The 14631-nt window shown below is 44.8% G+C and overlaps 1 protein-coding gene across 1 annotated transcript; it reads left to right on the top strand.

Annotated features, from left to right (window-relative positions):
* The first annotated feature begins 9946 nt into the window (after window positions 1-9946).
* LOC125549354 lies at window positions 9947-11923 on the top strand. Its single transcript, XM_048712792.1, has 2 exons — window positions 9947-10083; window positions 10194-11923. The coding sequence occupies exons 1-2, from the start codon at window positions 10071-10073 to the stop codon at window positions 11636-11638; spliced, it is 1458 nt and encodes a 485-aa protein (XP_048568749.1). The 5' UTR covers window positions 9947-10070; the 3' UTR covers window positions 11639-11923.
* The last annotated feature ends 2708 nt before the right edge of the window (window positions 11924-14631 follow it).

Genomic DNA, 14631 nt, shown 5'->3' with positions numbered 1-14631 from the left:
CTACGGGTGAGAAAGTCTCATCGTAGTCAACCCCTTGAACTTGTCGAAAACCTTTTGCGACAAGTCGAGCTTTGTAGACAGTAACATTACCATCAGCGTCAGTCTTCTTCTTGAAGATCCATTTATTCTCAATTTCTTGTCGATCATCGGGAAAGTCAACCAAAGTCCATACTTTGTTCTCATACATGGATCCCATCTCAGATTTCATGGCTTCAAGCCATTTTGCGGAATCTGGGCTCACCATCGCTTCTTCATAGTTCGTAGGTTCATCATGATCTAGCAGCATGATTTCCAGAACAGGATTACCGTACCACTCTGGTGTGGATCTCGCTCTGGTTGATCTACGAGGTTCAGTAGTATCTTGTCCTGAAGTTTCATGATCATCATCATTAGCTTCCTCACTAATTGGTATAGGTGTCATAGAAACAGTTTTCTGTGATGTACTACTTTCCAATAAGGGAGCAGGTACAGTTACCTCGTCAAGTTCTACTTTCCTCCCACTCACTTCTTTCGAGAGAAACTCCTTCTCTAGAAAGGATCCATTCTTAGCAACGAATGTCTTGCCTTCGGATCTATGATAGAAGGTGTACCCAACAGTCTCCTTTGGGTATCCTATGAAGACACATTTCTCCGATTTGGGTTCGAGCTTATCAGGTTGAAGCTTTTTCACATAAGCATCGCAGCCCCAAACTTTAAGAAACGACAACTTTGGTTTCTTGTCAAACCATAGTTCATAAGGCGTCATCTCAACGGATTTTGATGGTGCCCTATTTAACGTGAATGCGGCCGTCTCTAAAGCATATCCCCAAAACGATAGCGGTAAATCAGTAAGAGACATCATAGATTGCACTATATCTAGTAAAGTACGATTACGACGTTCGGACACACCATTACGCTGTGGTGTTCCGGGTGGCGTGAGTTGCAAAACTATTCTGCATTGTTTCAAATGTACACCAAACTCATAACTCAAATATTCTCCTCCACGATCAGATCGTAGAAACTTTATTTTCTTGTTACGATGATTTTCAACTTCACTCTGAAATTCTTTGAACTTTTCAAATGTTTCAGACTTGTGTTTCATTAAGTAGATATACTCATATCTGCTTAAGTCATCTGTGAAGGTGAGAAAATAACGATATCCGCCACGAGCCTCAATATTCATCGGACCACATACATCGGTATGTATGATTTCCAACAAATCTATTACTCTCTCCATAGTACCGGAGAACGGCGTTTTATTCATCTTGCCCATGAGGCACGGTTCGCAAGTACCAAGTGATTCATAATCAAGTGGTTCCAAAAGTCCATTAGTATGGAGTTTCTTCATGCGCTTTATACCAATATGACCTAAACGGCAGTGCCACAAATAAGTTGCACTATCATTATTAACTTTGCATCTTTTGGTTTCAATATTATGATTATGTGTATCACTACGATCGAGATCCAACGAACTACTTTCATTGGGTGTGTAACCATATAAGGTTTTATTCATGTAAACAGAATAAAAATTTATTCTCTTACTTAAATGAATAACCGTATTACAATAAACATGATCAAATCATATTCATGCTCAACGCAAACACCAAATAACACTTATTTAGGTTCAACACTAATCCCGAAATTGTAGGGAGTGTGCGATGATGATCATATCAATCTTGGAACCACTTCCAACACACATCGTCACTTCACCCTTAACTAGTTTCTGTTTATTCTGCAACTCCCGTTTCGAGTTACTAATCTTAGCAACTGAACTAGTATCAAATACTTAGGGGTTGCTATAAACATTAGTAAAGTACACATCAATAACATGTATATCAAATATACTTATGTTCACTTTGCCATCCTTCTTATCCGCCAATCACTTGGGGTAGTTCCGCTTCTAGTGACCAGTTCCTTTGCAGCAGAAGCACTTAGTCTTAGGCTTAGGACCAGACTTGGGCTTCTTCACTTGAGCAGCAACTTGCTTGCTGTTCTTCTTGAAGTTCCCCTTCTTTCCTTTGCCCTTTTTTCTTGAAACTAGTGGTCTTGTTAACCATCAACACTTGATGTTTTTCTTGATTTCTACCTTCGTCGATTTCAGCATCACGAAGAGCTTGGGAATTGTTTTCGTTATCCCTTGCATATTATAGTTCATCATGAAGTTCTACTAACTTGGTGATGGTGACTAGAGAATTCTGTCAATCACTATCTTATCTGGAAGATTAACTTCCACTTGATTCAAGCGATTGTAGTACCCAGACAATCTGAGCACATGCTCACTAGTTGAACGATTCTCCTCCATCTTTTAGCTATAGAACTTGTTGGAGACTTCATATCTCTCAACTCGGGTATTTGCTTGAAATATTAACTTCAACTCCTAGAACATCTCATATGGTCCATGACGTTCAAAAACGTCTTTGAAGTCCCGATTCTAAGCCGTTAAGCATGGTGCACTAAACTATCAAGTAGTCATCAGCTTTGCTCTGCCAGACGTTCATAACATCTGGTGTTGCTCCAGCAGCAGGCCTGGCACCCAGCGGTGCTTCCAGGACGTAATTCTTCTGAGCAGCAATGAGGACAATCCTCAAGTTACGGACCCAGTCCGTGTAATTGCTACCATCATCTTTCAACTTTGCTTTCTCAAGGAACGCATTAAAATTCAACGGAACAACAGCACGAGCCATCTATCTACAATCAAACATAAACAAGCAAGATACTATCAGGTACTAAGTTCATGATAAGTTTAAGTTCAATTAATCAAATTACTTAAGAACTCCCACTTAGATAGACATCCCTCTAATCCTCTAAGTGATCACGTGATCCAAATCAACTAAACCATAACCGATCATCACGTGAGATGGAGTAGTTTTCAATGGTGAACATCGTTATGTTGATCATATCTACTATATGATTCACGCTCGACCTTTCGGTCTCCGTGTTCCGAGGCCATATCTGCATATGCTAGGCTCGTCAAGTTTAACCTGAGTATTCTGCGTGTGCAAAAACTGGCTTGCACCCGTTGTAGATGGACGTAGAGCTTATCACACCCGATCATCACGTGGTGTCTGGGAACGACGAACTTTGGCAACGGTGCATACTCAGGGAGAACACTTCTTGATAATTTAGTGAGAGATCATCTTATAATGCTACCGTCAATCAAAGCAAGATAAGATGCATAAAAAGATAAACATCACATGCAATCAATATAAGTGATATGATATGGCCATCATCTTCTTGTGCTTGTGATCTCCATCTCCGAAGCACCATCATGATCACCATCGTCACCGGCGCGACACCTTGATCTCCATCGTAGCATCGTTGTCGTCTTACCAATCTTATGCTTCTACGACTATCGCTACCGCTTAGTGATAAAGTAAAGCATTACAGCGCGATTGCATTGCATACAATAAAGCGACAACCATATGGCTCCTGCCAGTTGCCGATAACTCGGTTACAAAACATGATCATCTCATACAATAAAATTTAGCATCATGTCTTGACCATATCACATCACAACATGCCCTGCAAAAACAAGTTAGACGTCCTCTACTTTGTTGTTGCATGTTTTACGTGGCTGCTACGGGCTTAAGCAAGAACCAATCTTACCTACGCATCAAAACCACAACGATAGTTTGTCAAGTTGGTGCTGTTTTAACCTTCGCAAGGACCGGGCGTAGCCACACTCGGTTCAACAAAAGTTGGAGAAACTATCACCCGCAAGCCACCTCTGTGCAAAGCACGTCGGGAGAACTGGTCTCGCGTAAGAGTACGCGTAATGTTGGTCCGGGCCGCTTCGTCCAACAATACCGCCGAACCAAAGTATGACATGCTGGTAAGCAGTATGACTTATATCACCCACAACTCACTTGTGTTCTACTCGTGCATATAACATCAACATATAAAACCTAGGCTCGGATGCCACTGTTGGGTAACGTAGTAATTTCAAAAAAATTCCTACGCACACGCAGGATCATGATGATGCACAGCAACGAGAGGGGAGAGTGTTGTCTACGTACCCACGCAGACCGACTGCGGAAGCGTTGACACAACATAGAGGAAGTAGTCGTACGTCTTCCCGATCCGACCGATCCAAGCACCGTTACTCCGGCACCTTCGAGTTCTTAGCACACGTACAGCTCGATGACGCTCCCCGGGCTCCAATCCAGCAAAGCTTCGGGGACGAGTTCCGTCAGCACAACGGCGTGGTGACGATGATGATGTTCTACCGACGCAGGGCTTCGCCTAAGCACTACAACGGTATGACCGAGGTGGAATATGGTGGTAGGGGGCACCCCACACGGCTAAGGAACGATCTCAAGGATCAACTTGTGTGTCCTAGGGTGCCCCCCTGCCTCCGTATATAAAGGAGCCAAGGGGAGGGGTGCGGCCGGCCAAGGAGGGCGCGCCAAGGGAGTCCTACTCCCTCTTGGAGTAGGATTCCTCCCCCAATCCTAGTTGGAATAGGATTCCTTGAGGGGGGAAAGAGAGAGAGGGGGCCGGCCACCTCTCCTTGTCCTAATAGGACTAGGGGAGGGGGGAGGCGCGCGGCCCACCTTGGGCTGCCCCTTTCTCCTTTCCACTAAAGCCCACTAAGGCGCATATAGCTCCCGGGGGGTTCCGGTAACCTCCCGGTACTCCAGTAAAATCCTGATTTTACCCGGAACACTTCCGATATCCAAACATAGGCTTCCAATATATCAATCTTTATGTCTCGACCATTTCAAGACTCCTCGTCATGTCCGTGATCACATCCGGGACTCCAAACTAACTTCGGTACATCAAAATGCATAAACTCATAATAACTGTCATCGTAACGTTAAGCGTGCGGACCCTACGGTTCGAGAACAATGTAGACATGACTGAGACAGATATCCGGTCAATAACCAATAGCGGGACCTGGATGCCCATATTGGCTCCTACATATTCTACGAAGATCTTTTATCGGTCAGACCGCATAACAACATACGTTGTTCCCTTTGTCATCGGTATGTTACTTGCCCGAGATTCGATCGTCGGTATCCAATACCTAGTTCAATCTCGTTACTGGCAAGTCTCTTTACTCGTTCCGTAATACATCATCTCGCAACTAACTCATTAGTTGCAATGCTTGCAAGGCTTATGTGATGTGCATTACCGAGAGGGCCCAGAGATACCTCTCCGACAATCGGAGTGACAAATCCTAATCTCGAAATATGCCAACCCAACATCTACCTTTGGAGACACCTGTAGAGCTCCTTTATAATCACCCAGTTACGTTGTGACGTTTGGTAGCACACAAAGTGTTCCTCCGGTAAACGGGAGTTGCATAATCTCATAGTCATAGGAACATGTATAAGTCATGAAGAAAGGAATAGCAACATACTAAACGATCGGGTGCTAAGCTAATGGAATGGGTCATGTCAATCAGATCATTCAACTAATGATGTGACCTCGTTAATCAAATAACAACACTTTGTTCATGGTTAGGAAACATAACCATCTTTGATTAACGAGCTAGTCAAGTAGAGGCATACTAGTGACACTAAGTTTGTCTATGTATTCACACATGTATTATGTTTCCGGTTAATACAATTCTAGCATGAATAATAAACATTTATCATGATATAAGGAAATAAATAATAACTTTATTATTTCCTCTAGGGCATATTTCCTTCAGGCCGGCCCTCCCCCTCCTCTACTCCTTTATATACGGGGGAGGGGGGCACCCCATGGACACACAAGTTGATTGTTCCAAGCCGTGTGCGGCGCCCCCCTCCACCATAATCCACCTTGATCATATCGTAGCGGTGCTTAGGCGAAGCCCTGCGTCGGTAGCAACATCATCACCGTCATCACGCCGTCATGCTGACGGAACTCTCCTGTGAAGCTCTGCTGGATCGGAGTTCATGCGACGTCATCGAGCTGAGCGTGTGCTGAACTCGGAGGTGCCGTACGTTCGGTATTTGGATCGGTCAGATCGTGAAGACGTACGACTACATCAATCGTGTTCTCATAACGCTTCCGCTTACGGTCTACGAGGGTACGTGGATGATACTCTCCCCTCTCGTTGCTATGCATCACCATGATCTTGCGTGTGCGTAGGAAATTTTTTGAAATTACTATGTTCCCCAACAGGAGGTCCTTGTCCTGGACATCGGCTGCGAGACATGGCGAGTATTGCGCAACCTGATGGAGATTGAGCAGCAGAACCAGAAGACGGTGGGGAGCCACGTCACTGCATACTGTGTGTGCATGTCACAGGTGGCCTGCACCACGAAAGACGTGGAGCTACCGTGGAAGAAGTTCATCATCATGCACAGCCACGGCAACAATGACGAGGTGGCCAAATGCTTTGCCAAGGGGATCCAGTTTAACCTTAACGACCCCGACTGCAACTACCTGCGGGAGACATGCTCGAAGCTGGAGAAGCGGTATCAGAGTTACTGGCGCAGGTGGATGGCGTGGCTGAGGCGGAAGTACTTCAGCAACCCCTGACTATTTTATTTGACTTCTGCTTTAAGTATATAATAGATTTGGAAAGAAGTGCCATTATTTTATTTTATTTTATTTTATTTTATTTGAGAAATGCACCTCTGAACATTTTTGTTTGGAGAAGTGCGGTATGTGCTCTTAGTTCTGGAGTAGATTAAACACAATGTTCAGAAACACAGTGTGTAAACTTAAAAGAAACACACACACACACACGCACACACACACACACACACACACACACACACACACACACACAACGGCATACATACACTTGGTCGACTGAATCAAAGTTGATTGGAGTCTCTTTTTTTTTACAAGAAATAGCAGGCTCTGTTGCTTATTTTTATTAATTTTCAAAATAAGGTTAATAAATAGTTCAGGGGTTAAGCTAAAACTAAGAGCGAGGCAATGGTAAAAGCATAAGAGTTTGACGCGACAATTGGATCCCTCGACGGTTTTTGTATAAGCCTATTACAAGGCAAGGTCGGTGTCGTATCCGCTTCGTTGCTGACTTACTGAATGCTAATGGTTCATGGAATATTGAACTACTTACGCAATATTCTGTCGGTGCGGATGTCCAAGAAATCCTAAAAATTAGAGCTTCCCCAAGGCTTGGTGATGATTTTATTGCATGGGGGGCAGAGAAGATGGGGAATTTCACAGGCAAGAGCGCGTATCACTTGGCGTTTGACGAGCTGCATAGAGGGAATGCGGTATCAGCTAGCACATCCGCAAATGGGGGAAGAAACTGCTGGAAATTTATTTCGAACTGTGGTGCCCCGCCTACAGTTGCGAATTTTGCTTGGAGATGGTTGACCAACATGGAAGAATAAACACAAAAATTGCTTAGAATCAACAAGCAGGTGCCCAATTTGTGGTCAGGATACGGAGGACAATTTCCATCCTTTTGTTAGATGTTAGTATGGTTGAGACTTATATCGGTCTATGGCTAAGATATGGAGGCTTCCTAAACTTGAGTCTCTTGTTCACGATTGAAAGGAATGGCTGTTACAAGCTTTGGCGCATATGTCTGAACTTGAGCGATGCATGATATTGATGGTCTTCTGGCGGAGTTGGTATGTTAGGAACGAGCTGGTTCATTCTAAACCTGCCCCTCCAATGGAAGTGCCAATCAGATTCTTACAGAGTTACTAAAACCAACATGCATATGGATCCACTGAAAGGACAGGTTATTATTTCCTTGGATGATGCTCCTCCCCAGGCAAGAGAAGTTGCCGTGCAGCGAAGGTGGGAGAAACCGGCGCATGGCTGGGTAAAACATAACACAGATGGGTCCTTTGTTTCGAGTGAGGAAGCCGGAGCAAGGATGATCTTGAGGAACTCCTTGGGAGAGATTATTTTTTTCAGCTTGCAGAGCTTTATTTTCTTGTCGAAGTGCATTGGAAGCAGAGCTTTGTGCTTGTATGGAAGGACTTTCGTCATCTATTCGGCGCTCGGAACTGCCTATTGTCATCAAGGTGGATTCTGCTATGGTGGTGTCAATGATCACATGGATGGTGTGGATCGTTCTGCATATGCTTCTCTAGTGAATGAGATTAGATACCTTTTTAGTCTTCGTCAATTTGTATTACTAGTGGTTGCGGCCTGCCATTGCGGGTCATTTGAGAGAAAGCTATGCGCACCTCACCATCATGTCAAAAAATTTAAAAAAATACTCACGTCACGTGGACAAAAAAAAACCTAGAAAATTTCTCTCAAAAAAAGTCTCCCTACCATTTAAAAAAACACTAAAAAATATTTTCTCACCGTGACCAACTAGCATGCACCACATGGCGTAGCTGGTTGGCCACCATTCTAGCGCCTCTTAATGGGTTTAATTCATGTCTCGCGGCGGCAGAATAAGGCCAGCGATTGTCTTGCTATGTATGGTAGAATGCAAGGAAGGACCATGACTTGGATTAATCGGGTCCGGTTCAGGTGTTGGAGTTAGTAGCAGAAGATTGTAATGATCCAGTGATTGAGTAATACAAGTATTGAATCCGCAAAAAAAAAACTACTCGTAAGAGCTAGAGAAAGGAAAAACCAACCACAATACAACAAAGAAAAACAAGTGCTAAAGATAGAATATATTAAAAAGCTTGTGCCCAGGCCTCAAACTGATCATATTATTCCTCTTTACTCTGTGTGTCAGCCACTGATCTCTTCCCTGAATTATCTTCGACAAGCATAAACACTGGCTCTGATGTGTTTCAAAATGAAGTCATCTAGATGTGTTTTAGAAAAACTGTATTTTAAATAGCCGATGCAACTAGAATGATCAGCTCAAGTGAGAATGGAAGTTTGGGTGCTTCGGATTATCAATCCGGCTCTGGATATCACTGTGAATAAGATGCCATGAGCCCATGACCCATGAGGGCCTGAGATATTTCAAGCTGAAAGCTCTTACTATTCCAAAGTCCAAACTGTTGGACGTAAATCACCTAACGCAGCAAGATGAACCAGCCAATGTTGGCGCTGCATCTCGCAGCCCCTCTTCTTCTCTCTCAAACTTCACTGTTCTCTCATGGTTTCTCTCAAGATCAAACATGTTCCACAGACACACCAATAAAGAAATCAGCTCCGAGCTTTGCCTAGAGATACATTATTTCTCCAGCCCTCACGTCCCTTTCTATTACTAGTGCAACTTGTATATACAAGAGGTTGGTGCTCTTACCATACAAAACTCACGGCACTACTAAACCCATTACCCAACTAACCGGCCGCGCGGGCTAACATGCCAGGCAAGCTAGCCGGCTAGCACCTGCACACAAATCCGGCTTCAGAACTTGTTCATGCAGCACTGTCTCATATCGGCTGCGCTGCTTCACACGGTACTCGGCATCTTGCCATCCAAGTCTCATTCCACGATCATCTCCAGTATCTCACCTTGCTTGCCGCCCACATCTTCACATCGGCATCCCGCCGTGCTCGCCGTATCGCATGCTCAACTGAAGCTTCACCGGACAATTACTCCCTAGACAAACCAAGCTACATGCAGACCCAAAACTAGAACATGCAAATACTTGGAATCAAGATTAAGGCTAACAGCTAGCCAGCCTCGTTGCCAAGTAGGTAACGCAGCCAAGTAGCTGTACTCCTTTCTCGGCTGGCCGGTGCTGCTGCCTCTAGCCTGATGGGCATGCATGCATGGAAGCAAACGAGTCCAACCAGGTCACGCCAAACCATTCTTCCTTTCTTGTAGCCACTCAACCTTGTGCGCTATCAAGCGGGAATCCTAGCTAGATTTATCTTTTAAGAAAGATGCACTCGAGGAAAAATTTACACCTTCATCTCAGTGCTTGACTGACTCTAGCTGATATGTCGATTCTTTTTCGCAAAGTGTGTCATTGTGTCAATTATAGCAGCTTTTGAGCAGCTTCCTGGGTAGTCTAACAGATCGTGCCTGCGCGTGAATCTTCTATGCTTATCCTCAACGGAATGTAAAGTTGGAGGATGAGTTATATATACAGATGCATTCTCATGCCGGGCAACCAACTCTGAAACCAAGCATCAACCTAGCGTTGAGAGGGTAACAGAACTCCAGAAGTGCAATTGCCACTGCTACTCTGGTAGGCGCGATAAGCCACAATCAATTGGCTTTATCACTCTTTGGCAACAAGATGGATCAGCCAGGTGACAAGAAAACTTAATGTCATTTTGTTCAATTTTGTCATTTACTGATCAGATTCAAAATATAGTTGACTAATCACACTTTGTTGGTGACTGATCGACCTCGACTGCAGGCCACTCTGCTAGCGATTCCGGCGACTCGCACGTTATACAGATGCCTCAGGTGGCCAATGTGCTGACAAAGGAACTAGAGGCCCTGGAATTATCCAAGGCGCAGATCGGAGACGGGGGGCGCCCTCCGTGTCCCATCATCATCGCCAAGGTCCGCGACCTCACACGCAACGTCGACAGCAGCGAGTACGACCCTAACCACGTCGCCATCGGCCCGTACAACTACCCTCGGCCACAGAGCAAGAACCTGCACCTTGCCATGGAGAACGACAAGCTCGCGAGCCTCCAACTGATGCTCTCGGCGGCAAAGGTGGAGAGACCCGGCGTGACGGTGGACATCTACATCAATGAGCTCACATGCCTCGAGAAGTCTGTGAGGAAATGTTACGCCAACACGTTTAATGACATGACAGGCGAGCAGTTTGTGCGCATGCTCCTCCTCGACGGCTGCTACATAATCTCCCGCCTAGTCGGCCTCCCACACCGAGCACGCACACAATCTGCAGGCGTTGCACCGGGGACTGCAGAAGCCGGCGTCCCGTCGGCAAACCGGGCCGAGGCACTGGCGGTGGTCCGGGATGTTTTCTTCCTTGCAGAGAACCAGATACCGTTCTTCGTGCTCGAGAAGATATGGGAGGTGACAACTACGGATGGAAAGGATCGTGTGATTAATGAAATTGCGGAGTACGCCCTCATTCTCATGAGTGTGCAGAAGTACATAGTGGGATCGCCGGCTATGGTGGTGCCGGAGCTGATGGTGCCGGGCAATCTTCTCCATCTTCTTCATATGCACTTGAAGCCTCCTGCACCCCCCGTCTCGCCTACTGCAATAGTCAACGGAGTCAATCCCGTGTCTGTGCGCCGATGGCGGTCGGCGACGGAGTATAGCTTCGCAGGTGTGACGTTCAAGCATCGGTCCATGAGCGAGCCGGGGCTCCTACGTTGCATTCTTGACGTGGAGCTGGTCGGCGGCGGCACTCTGGAGGTCCCCGTCCTGGACATCGACGGCGAGACGTGGCGACTATTGCGCAACCTCATCGAGCTTGAGCAGCGGAACCGGGAGACGGTGGGGAGCCACGTCACTGCATACTGCGTGTTCATGTCACAGGTGGCCTGCACCACAAAGGACGTGGAGTTGCTTTGGAAGAAGGGCATCATCGTGCACAGCCACGGCAACAATGACGAGGTGGCCAAATGCTTTGCCGACCTCTGCAAGGGGATCCAGTTTAACCCTAACGACCCTGACTGCAACTACCTGCGGGAGACATGCTCGAAGCTGGAGAAGCGGTCTCAGAGTTACTGGCGGAGGTGGATGGCGTGGCTGAGGCGGAAGTACTTCAGCAACCCCTGGCTCGCCGTCGGGCTCCTTGCAGCTTCCATTGGCCTAGTTTGCACTGTCGTCCAGGCAGTGTACTCAGCTTTGAGTTACAAACATGGAGGAAATTAGGATAAACTATTACTACGTCCTGTCATGATTCAACTTAGGTTCAAAAAATAAGATCCATGGGCACTAGCACCCACGACATATTTCTATACAAGGAGCCAGCTCTGACCGCAGAGTGTGCCACTGCACACCCTTGCCACTAGGATAATGCCTAGTTCTCGTGAGCAATAGGTTCAGTAGCGGCTGTCTTTAGGGATGTGGACTATAGGGGATTCTTCTTGTTCTTACTTTTGCATTCTGCTAGTAGCAATAACTATATTAAAAATAAAGATATCTTGTTTTAAGGCATTTTACATGTACTTACATCAAGGTGAGTCATCCCCTAAAGCAGAAGTCGCGGGGAATGCTAGGACAGAAATGTGTGTGCCAAATGAATAGCACAAAGCGGTCTAGGACAGTTCACTGAGAAGTGTCATGCAGAAAAGACTTTGTGTGCGTTACACATGGTTTTCTTGGCATGAACCGGTACTAAAGAGGTTGTGGCAGGCTGTTTTTAGTCCCACCTCGCTCCCCTAGCAAGATTTTTACCACCTTAAATATGTTACTTCTCAAACTATCACAAGCACTTGGTCTTCATTGAACTCTGTGTAGAATTTGTGATTGCAATATGAGTCTTCACCGGTTTCTAAACCGTTGAGGACTCATGTTGACAATTCAGATTGTACACAAAAAGATCATTAATAATCAATGTATTTTTATGTATATTTTTCACATGTTTACGCCCTCACTCTCTCCACTCACTCGGTCTCCCCCTCAATCCCCCCGTGCCGGTCCTCCCCCGCCGGCCGCCCCCCCCCCTCTGCTGCCATGTTTACGCCCTCACTCTCTCCACTCACTCGGTCTCCCCCTCAATCCCCCCGCGCCGGTCCTCCCCCACCGGCCGCCCTCACTCTCTGTTAACATCATTTGCTCTTTTTCAGTCATTTATCGATTTGTTTAGAGAGCTAAATGACCGTGAAATTGAAAATCACTACAAAATGAACTCTGAAAATGTTGAAACTTGGCATGGTTTCATCATTTCACTCACATAGCATGTGCAAAAGAGTAGAGAGGGTTACGTTAAAAACTGGACGCACTTCGTGTACAAACTGGACAATATCTTTGGGAGTATGAGGGTTTCGGACGAGAACTCATCTGTTACGCGGTTACTTCATTTTTAAACTTATTTGAACTCCAGACTTTTTTGCGTTCAGTATGCAGCATTCAAAGCGACGTCTTCAATTTTCAACCCTTTCTGACATCATTTGCTCTTTTCAGTCATTTACCGATTTGTTTAGAGAGCTAAATGACCGTGAAATTGAAAATCACTAGAAAATGAACTTTAAAAATGTTGAAACTTGGGATGGTATCATCATTTCATGTGCAAAAGAGTAGATAGGGTTACGGCAAAAACTGGACGCACTTCGTGTACAAACTGGACAATCTCTTTCGGAGTATGAGGGTTTCGGACGAGACCTCGTCTGTTACACGGTTACTTCATGTTTTAAAACTTATTTGAACTCCAGACTTTTTTTTGCGTTCAGTATGCAGCATTCAAAGCGACGTCGTCAATTTTCAACCCTTTCTGACATCATTTGCTCTTTTTCAGTCATTTACCGATTTGTTTAGAGAGCTAAATGACTGTGAAATTGAAAATCACTACAAAATGAACTCTGAAAATGTTGAAATTTGGCATGGTATCATCATTTCACCCACATAGCATGTGCAAAAGAGTAGAGAGGGTTACGGCAAAAAATGGACACACTTCGTGTACAAACTGGACAATCTCTTTCGGAGTATCAGGGTTTCGGACGAGAACTCTTCTGTTATACGGGCACTTCATTTTTTTTACTTATTTGGACTCCATACTTTTTCTGCTTTCAGTATGCAGCATTCAAAGCGACGTCATCAATTCTCAACCCTTTCTGACATCATTTGCTCTTTTTCAGTCATTGACTGATTTGTTTAGAGAGCTAAATGACCGTGAAATTGAAAATCACTACAAAATGAACTCTGAAAATGTTGAAACTTTGCATGGTATCATCATTTCACCCACATAGCATGTGCAAAAAAGTAGAGAGGGTTACGGCAAAAACTGGACGCACTTCGTGTACAAACTGGACAATCTCTTTCGGAGTATCAGGGTTTCGCACAAGAACTCGTCTGTTACACGGGCACTTCATTTTTTTAAACTTATTTGGACTCCAGACTTTTTCTGCGTTCAGTATGCAGCATTCAAAGCGACATCATAAATTTTCAACCCTTTCTAACATCATTTGCTCTTTTTCAGTCATTTACCGATTTGTTTAGAGTGCTAAATGACCGTGAAATTAAAAATCACTACAAAGTGAACTCTAAAAATATTGAAACTTGGCATGGTATCATCATTTCACCCACATAGCATGTGCAAAAGTGTAGAGAGGGTTACGGCAAAAACTGGACGCACTTCGTGTACAAACTGGACAATCTCTTTCGGAGTATCAGGGTTTCGGACGAGAACTCGTCTGTTACATGGTTACTTCTTTTTTTAAAACTTATTTAAACTCCAGACTTTTTTTGCGTTCAGTATGCAGCGTTCAAAACGACGTCGTCCATTTTCAACCCTTTCTGACATCATTTGCTCTTTTTCAGTTATTTACCGATTTGTTTAGAGAGCTAAATGACCGTGAAAATCACTACAAAATGAATAAAGCAGAAAAGACTCTGCATGCGTCACACATGGTTTTCTTCAAAGGCTGGTTTATGGCGAAATGAAGTTCTAGTGGCACCGCCAATTCTGCTCAACACCATCATCGATGAGGCAAACCTTTGGATCACCGCCGGGGAAAAGAAGTTAGGGTCTTTTTTGTTGCAAGAATAATTGCCATGCCATATTCTGGGTGTGTGTTGTAACAAACTCTTCTCTCCTTATTTAATATATGAGGCAAATTTTTTGCCTCCGTTTCAGAAAAAGTTCTAATGGCACAGTTTACTACCTAGGTCCTGCATGCACGTCAAAAGAAAAAATGTGTGCAAGT

This window comes from Triticum urartu, chromosome 3 (genome assembly GCF_003073215.2).
Source record: "Triticum urartu cultivar G1812 chromosome 3, Tu2.1, whole genome shotgun sequence".
Lineage (NCBI taxonomy): Eukaryota > Viridiplantae > Streptophyta > Magnoliopsida > Poales > Poaceae > Triticum > Triticum urartu.
The sequence above is the reverse complement of the archived record's forward strand: the minus strand, read 5'-3'. Positions and strand labels throughout refer to the sequence as shown.